The sequence below is a fragment of the Poecilia latipinna genome, unplaced genomic scaffold (assembly GCF_001443285.1).
Source record: "Poecilia latipinna isolate Pla-1442-1.1 unplaced genomic scaffold, P_latipinna-1.0 Scaffold527, whole genome shotgun sequence".
NCBI lineage: Eukaryota > Metazoa > Chordata > Actinopteri > Cyprinodontiformes > Poeciliidae > Poecilia > Poecilia latipinna.
The window spans coordinates 192,277-200,511 of NW_015113143.1; the positions used below are offsets into that span (position 1 = coordinate 192,277).

At 44.7% G+C, this 8,235-nt stretch overlaps 1 protein-coding gene across 9 annotated transcripts in view; it reads left to right on the forward strand.

Annotated features, from left to right (window-relative positions):
- Positions 1 to 5,839, forward strand: part of dab1a (DAB adaptor protein 1a) — a 130,692-nt gene extending 124,853 nt beyond the window's left edge. For 7 of the 9 annotated variants that reach the window (XM_015040791.1, XM_015040796.1, XM_015040795.1 and 4 more), the window contains 2 exons: positions 60 to 156; positions 4,765 to 5,839. In XM_015040791.1, the coding sequence (XP_014896277.1) occupies positions 60 to 140 (81 nt within the window). In that variant the 3' untranslated portion in view covers positions 141 to 156; positions 4,765 to 5,839. Of the gene's footprint in view, positions 1 to 59; positions 157 to 4,761 lie in introns of all 9 variants that reach the window. The other 2 variants (XM_015040789.1, XM_015040794.1) reach the window with 2 other exon arrangements.
- Positions 5,840 to 8,235: the final 2,396 nt, after the last annotated feature.

Below are 8,235 nucleotides of genomic sequence, written 5' to 3' on the forward strand. Positions count from 1 at the left end.
CCCCCTCTGTCAATTTCACCTCCTTTTCCCTCCTTCCTGCCCCTTCCTCTCGTCTTTAGGCGTGTGGTTCTGGGTCACCCTGCCCCAGTGAGACAGCAGAGCCCAGCCCAGAACAGGCCAGTCCAGAGGCTGGGAGCTAGATGGCAGCAGGGCAGGGTAGGTATGACTCCCCCCTCTTCAGCCTTCGCTTTCACTCCTCCCTCCTTCATTTCTCTGCACGTATCTGTTCTTCTTTTTGCCTGTCATCTTTTTACTCCTGTGTTGTATTTCTTGGTCTTTTTGTTTTTGTTTACCTCAGTTGTTGTGTGATTGTTCTTTTTATGACGCATCCTAATTCACTGTGGGTTTTTCTATTTGCAGTGTCTTTCATACCCATTGAACTATTTTACATGTTGGGACAGCTGCAAACTATAATTGTTTTTTTTCTTTTCTTTTCTTTATAACCAACATAGAGTAGAGGACGATTCTGAAGGAAAAGGATGCAAAGACTTTTTTATTTATCTGCATTTGTGTTCATTTCCTTTACTCCAATAAAGTCCAGCACACTCACATATTCTTTCACAGAGGTTTTCTAAAATATTTCAAAGTAATATAAGTCTGGAAGGCTGGAATATCAAGAGACAATCCTAATGGACATGCTACTGACTGACGCTTGCAAAGCAGCCAATCCAGGAGAAGCATTCGTTTTCCTTGGTGCCGATTGGCTGTTCCCCCAAAGGTGGAGATAAGGGGGGGACTGTGGATGTCAACTTTTGTTTTTGCAACATTAAAAATAGCAATGAAGCAGCCCATGACCTGTGGTCCCAAAACCAGTTTGCTAATCTCAAATTAGCAGTCTTATGGTTCTTGTCTGTTTTATAAAAAATGTCTGCAGAGGAAGAAATCATCAGAGCTCCTGTACAGTGGAAACAATTCTCACTTATTTATAGGAATTACAGCAAATATTTTAAAATTGAACACATCACACGGACGAGTCACTTTCTGTAGACTTTTTAACGTGACAGAAATTAGCCTGGTCATCTGTGGAACCAAAGACAGTGACAATCTGCAGCGCCGCCATTTGGCTGGAGGGTAAAATGCTGCAGAAACACAAAATCGTAACAAGTGTTTTTGTTTAGCACATATCTTAGCACATTTGAACTAACTTACAAGTAGCTTTTCTGCAAGATATAGGAGCTTGTTTTCAGTCAGTAATTCCTTAATATTTATTTTAAAAAGTGCTGGTTACTTATAAGATATTTATCCCATGTTGTTATCAGTAAAATAATCGGCCAGTGGAACTAGTACTTTTTTAAAGGAATAATTTGCTTAAATTAAGCTTGAACATTTTGCTGAAAACTAAGCTAGTTACTTTTTTCAAGTGTACTAAAGATATTTGCACTAACAGCTAGACCAACATCTTACTATAAAACTTGGTAAGATTTTGTGGCTTTGCAGTGAATCGCTGAGCTTTGTTACCACAACAAAACAGCATTATGTCCAATACTACATGTGGTAGTACAACAAGATGATTTCCACTGTGAATACTAATGAATATTAAAGTATATTTGGTGGTTGAACTTTTTACAAAAGGCATTTTTAGAAGAAGTCTCAAATATTCGCAAATTGTAGCTATTCACAGCATCTGTGGTCCCTGCACCAGTCGGTGTAAATGGTTATCACTTTCATTCTACGACAAAATGTTGTTTTAATTTGTGTTGTGTCTGCTGCAAAAATTACATTGCACTGGTTGTACTGAGATCAAATGTGATGAAGTTCGAGGTTAATGGAGGCTCTGTAAGACCAGAGTTACTCCATATGTGGCATTTGATGCAAACTGTAAAGACCTTTTGTGCGTCGACGCTTTCGCCGTTGTGCTCTTACTGTGTCCTGCATTCACACCCAGATCCGTAAATAGCGCACATCTCCGTGGGACAGTCAGCGTGACAGCTAATCAGAAACTGTGCACTTGGATGAGCATCTCATCTGCTGGGATTTCAGCACAATATGTTAATCTTGGATTCTTTGCTCAGTGAAACCGTGATCCATGCTGACATGCTATGAATTATATATGTAATCTAACAGGTCATACGCTCGCCGCCGCTAAAAGTGACGAAACTCGTATAGACAAGCTAAAATAATCCTCCATCGGCTGGAAATTTCAGCCAGGAACATGTGGAGGTGCAGTATGCTTATTTAATAAGTCACAGAGAGAGAGAGACCCATACACACTCCAAAGAGGAGAGCCATTTTGATCCCCTGCCTCCCCGCCCGGCGTCCTCACCCACACGGTTCTCAACAGCGGCTCCTTAATGATAGCTGCTGGCACTCACACTGGGAAAAAAAAATCGAATGGTTTTGTTTTCATCAGCTAATACTTGGGTGCCAAGATTAATGACTAGCCCCATATAATTGGCATTAATTAAAGCAGAAGAAGCCCTGAAGTGCCTTCTGATTCCAGAAGAGGAGGTGGAGGAGGTGGAGGGCTGGCTGAGCAGCAAGTCTCCCCCTTCCCCTTTCGTTTTCTTTTTTTTTCTTTTGGACCCTGGTTCTGCAGGGCAGCAGGTGGATGTGGGGTCCCGAGTGTTGAATCTGGCTGAAATTGGAAGCCTCCTCCTTCTGCGGGAGGCGGACCGTGTCTGGTCCAGCGCCGCCACCGCTCCCATCTGGTGTTTACTTGCTCAATCACATCGACTTCAGACATCTTCCCAAACACACACCTGTCTGATGGGCTCGGCCCGCTCCCCGGACGAACACACCTGTGATCGATGCTTTCGCCACCTGCGCTCGAATCGGAGCCAAAAGCCGAGCCCCTCCAAGGCTGGTGGGAGCGTTAAGTGTTTTTTTATATTTTTTCTTTCTCTCGGGTCATCTCACCATGTCCGGCGTACGCTCTCTGGTGTCTACTGTGAAATGACCAGTTTCCACAGTTCGCTGATGAAATCTCTCGCACACACACACACACACACACACACGCACACACACACACACACACACACACACAAAGGTAGATCAAACCCTTCGGCCTCCAGGTTGGGCCACATCAGCACATCACTCATATCTCCACCGAGCCTCCATCATCCCTCCCTCCATCCCCGCTCTGTCTTGGCCCGGGATGAAGTGGCCTCGCCTGGCAGCGCCGGGCAGACACGAGGCGACGCTGCAGGGGCGGTGTGGCGGTGCTGCGTTGGCTGGTGGTGAAGTGTGTACTTGCTGTCACTGCTCGTCTCAGCCCCTCTGTCACTTCTCTCAGGGCTGCAGGCAGCTACTTTCTGCTGACTGCTTGGCCTTGGCCACTGCCACATTTACAGCCCACAGCTGAGGTTGATGGCCCAGCCTCAGACCCAGCTGCTGTGAGAGAGTCATGAGACGGTTTTGTTGGACTTTCTTAGTTTTCTTAACTTCCATTCTCATACTTTTGATGTGCAATTTTCTATTATCAACCTGCAATCATATGCGATCCCTTTAAAGTCCAGATCTAAGTCCAGTTGAGAATCTGTGGCACATTAAAACACAGAGGAAGGTGGTTCTAGAAAAGCATCGGGTCTGCAATCTGAGGCTCTGGACCAGCAAGTGGCCCTTTGGACCTTACGCAATGGCTCTTCATAACTTTGGCTAAGAATGACAGAGAACCAACTCGTGTTTTCAATTATAGATGTGCGGGTTTAAACAGTGTTTTTCATAGAATTATTGCCTTGCATATTCACAGAATGAGACTAAACGTGCCAGTCTTTCTGGTCATTTGGTTGAAAGGATTTTTCTTTAATAAGCATAATCTTTCCATAAACATCAAGAAGCATAGAAAACGTGTCAAACTTGGGGTCTGCTGGCCACATCCGGTCCACCATGGCCATTTCTGTGGCCCTCTGGGCCTCAGAGGACCAAAGAAATCTAACTTGGTGGTTTAAAAATAAAAAATTTTCTGCAGTACGTGTGTATTAAAAATGATGTATTTCACGGCAGGGTTTTTTTCATCAAAAGATCAACTAACTTTTGTGGCTCTAAAAGTGCACCGAGAGCAAATACGGCTACTTGGAAGGTAAAGGTTGCACCACCCTGGGGTTATGGAGGGTTGAACATAAGTATCCCAATTTGTATCAGTTCCTTCTACCTCACAGTTTGTTTTGAGAGTTTTATCTGAAATAATACATTAATATGTTGAGTTTCTAACATGACCAAGCAGGAAATAGTAGCTACCATTCAGTATGAGCAGCTGCTGCCTCCTCAGAGGTTTGACTCCAACCTCTAAATCCTCTGCTTCTCTTTGAGAGGGAGAGCTTCGATATAGTAGGCCGGCTCCAGATCAAGCTGCCAGTATGGCGGACTAAATTATGACGAACTGAATTATGTGTGCGGTAATAACCGCCCAGTTGTGAGCGGCGTGCAGCGGGGCTCGGTGCTCCGGCTGCGGGGTCTTCCAACCTGCCCAGTCGGAGGGAAACTCAGACGTGACGACTCGTAGCCGGTCCTTCAAAGTCTCCGGTTTATACGTCTGATTCATGCTGGTCCTGCAGGTGAGCCCGAGGTGGGAGGGAACACACATGTCAGCGCACGGCGACACACAGAAACAATAACCAATGTTCAATAAAAAAAAAAAGTGGGCGAAGGAAGAACTGACTGAAGTCTGGGCTTTAGGGCAGTGCGCTACTGACACCTGGTGGCGGAGTCGGGTACGACCGCCACAGCTCTGGGTTGCACCTGTCACGGCTTATGGGTTTATGATGTTTGCGGCTGTGCAAAGAAAAACGTGTCTGACTTTCTGTTTTCTCCCTATCTCATCAGCAGAAGGGGAAGGACCCTCTCTACGCCCAGATCAACAAGGGGAAGAAATAAAGAGATACCCAGGAAGACAGACCTGACCAGCACTGAGTGAACAGGAGGAGAACCCTTTACCTCTGAGTGTGCGTGCGTGTGTGTTTGCGGGTGCGTGCATGTCTGGCACATCCCTGCCTGGCCAAGCCCTTCATCTTCTTTTCCTGCTAACAACCTCCCAGGAGGTGCTTCAACACTCCCACACGCCTCCTCCTCCTCCTCCTCCTCTCTGCAGTCGTTCCTCCTCCTCAGAGGAGCGAGCCCTCTCAGTCATTCTCCACAGGCAGGAGGGACATCCATCACCCAGACAGGCCCAGCTCTCCCTCCGCCACGCTGTCTTCTCCGCTCCTCTCTCCTCTCCCCTTTGGCGACTCACACCCAGCCTTACGGACATGAGCCACTCCTCTCCCTCCTTTCTTTCCCTCCCTCCGTCACTTTCACACCCTTTCCTCTGCCTATCACATCTGACCAGAGACTCTGCTGCCTGGAAGAGACTGAGTCGAGCAGTGCCTCCCTGTTTGTGACACGCACACACACACATACGCACACACACCCTTTGCACTCGTCGTGTGTAACGGACAGAACCTGCATCCGTCTAGCGAGGCGATCCCTCAGGGAGGTGCCCAGACTCTTAGGGATGGCCCGTTACCGGGGAGGGGGATCACTGCTTCTGATTGGTTGGTTGATTGATTTTTGGGTATTTTCTGCCCCTTGCTTGTGAGTGTCTGCTGGATCACTATGCAGAATCAGACTCTCTGGGAGCTACTCACACACCAACTCCACGCATCCTTTGCACACAGCAGTGAGCCTACATGCAAAGACACACGCACACACACACACAAAGCCATGCCACACCTTGTGTAACATGCGTACACGCAGTAATTTGCCAAACGTCTCTGCGGCGCACAGCCAGACTGGCGAACCGGACCGCTGGTGGAGGAATGGACCCCGGGAGGGAAGAGCTGCGAGTTGAAACAGATTCTGTGATTGAACTCTTCATTCTCTATAGCTTTTTGTACAATAATGATTTAAAAAAAAGGAAAAAAGAGAGATCAACCTGGGAAAATTGAATTTTTATTTTATAAAGTCAATCAAGCCGCTGGAGTCAGCTCTACCGGGTAATATAGAATCAACATGGCTTTAAGGCATCTGAGCGTTGATTTGCCAAAACTCATTTTTGTAAATAACAAGAACGACGACCATTCTGTCCGCTGGACGTCTGTGCCATAAAATGGGAAGGCTTCGGTTATGCAAAACTCTTGATGTTAATCCAAGCAATACCAACACACAGTGCCTTGCAGAGGTATTCATACACCTGACTTTTGTTTTTTTCCTTTTGAACATTTTGTCTCCTTACAACTGCAAACTTTATCGTATTTTGTTGCGATTCTATGAGACAGACCAACACGAAGTCATGCATATTTGTGAAGTAGACGGAAAAGATGACAATATTTTTAAGTTTTGCCACCAATTTAAATCTGAAAGGTTGTGCGTTTGTGTCTTATCTCCCATCTACTGGGTCCCCCCAGTATAAAATCTGACGCTACCAGTTGCTTTCACTCACTCAAATGAAAACAAATTCATATAAAAGGTGGTTTCTACTGAATATGCACACAGCTCTCACTCTCATAACCCAAATTAAGAGCGTTTGCCTTCAGAAGACACCTGATTAGGGAATAGAGTCCTGGCAGAGGAGGTGCCACAAAGTACTTGGTCCCCTTTACTCGTTTGCCTAAATAAAATCCAGTCCATTGAATTGAAACTATTTGTGTTCAGCTCCCAATGCTGTTCAACCAGTTTCCTTTCGATGTCGCCTAATTAGTAAAATGGTTCAGCATTGTTATTCCATGCTGAGCTGATTAGGTTTTTAATAGTGAGCACAAAAGCTGAAAACCACATTTACCTTTCCTTCCACATTCATGCATTATTCCGTGTTGACGTATCTCAAAATATCTCCCCTCCCCACCGACTCCCCTCTCTCCTGATATATTTTGAGGTTTGAGGTTGCAATGTGACAAAATGTCAAAACATCCTGTTTTGTGAATTTTTTTGCAAAGCACTGCATGTTTTTTTTTTTTTTGTTGTTTTTTTTCTTTCTCTCCCAGTTTGCTTTGTTTTGTTTCCAGCTTCAGCTCCGCGCTGCGTCGTGTTTTTTTTTTTGTTTTGTTTTGTTTTTTGTTTTTTGTGCAGCTTTTTAAATGAGAGTCACTCAGTGATTTCCAGCGTCACCACTCCGCTATGTCTTCTGAGGTCCGATCACTGCAGATTACGTTTATGTCCAAAGCATATTAGCTTCTACAGTTTGTGTTTGCGCCCAACATCCCCCCAGCGTGGCACAGCCCTGCGCTTTTTCAACCACAAAGCATTCATTATTGTGTTGCAGGCAGCACCGACTGACTGCAGCCATGTCTGCGGGCCTCCATCATCCATTGCCCCCTTTTGGTCAGGTGCCAAGTTCCCACTGTATCGCCCCGCCTCCCCTCTCCCTCGCTACAGCTTCGTTAACTGTGATGCCAGTATATCCCTGTTTTATGGCCAGTGTCCCCACGCCACTCGAAAGCTCTTTTGGACTTGGGATAACAAACTAGACAAACTCTGACACTACTAGAAGGTGAGGAAAGAAGCTGATTAAAAACAAAGGGAACCGTTGCTGTTTGAGTACATAACATTTCTAGACCTATTTTAACTTTACCTCAGCTAACACTTTCTTAATGTAAATTGAAGCATTATTTTTATCTTTATTGAATATAACATTCTACAGTGGGTTTTTTGATTTTTTTTTTTTCTTTTTTTTTTTTTTTTTTTTTTTGGGTTCTATCTTAATTTACGTATTCCACCATGTATTATTACCTGTTACAAATAAACACTCCCCAAATGATTCATATGTCTTTTTATTGCCTCTGACTTTTGGTGTGTTTGAGTAAAGAGAGAGTGAGTCTAATGGGGTGTAGCTGCCAGGGGGGACCCCCCCCCCCCCACCCCTTCCCAGCGTGTCTTTAGTTACTATTAAGCGAGTGCCGCAGCATTAATGTTGTAATTTAACACTGTTTTAATAACCTGTCACAATCTGCTGCACAGGCAACCCCTGATCCAAGCTGTCACCAGTTTTATTACCATCCAAGTACAAAGCAAGGACCTGAGCAAACTTCCCCTTTCCTTCTGGCTTAGGATGCGTTGCAGACTTGCATGCTGATTTATTTATTTATTTATTTTTTATTTTTTCAGGCTGGTTCAGTTCACTCCTACTACTTGACAAAGAACAGATCTAGGTGTTGACTCTGCCCAGGACTTTGATTTTCTTTACTCTCAGCCAGTCCTAGGATGTTTTTTTTATTATTATGTTGTAGGGCCTCTTTTAAAAAAAAATAAATAAAAAAAAAAAAAAAAAAAAAAAAAAAAAAAAAAAAAGATTGTTTGACATTTTACTAAAAACTCACACATGGT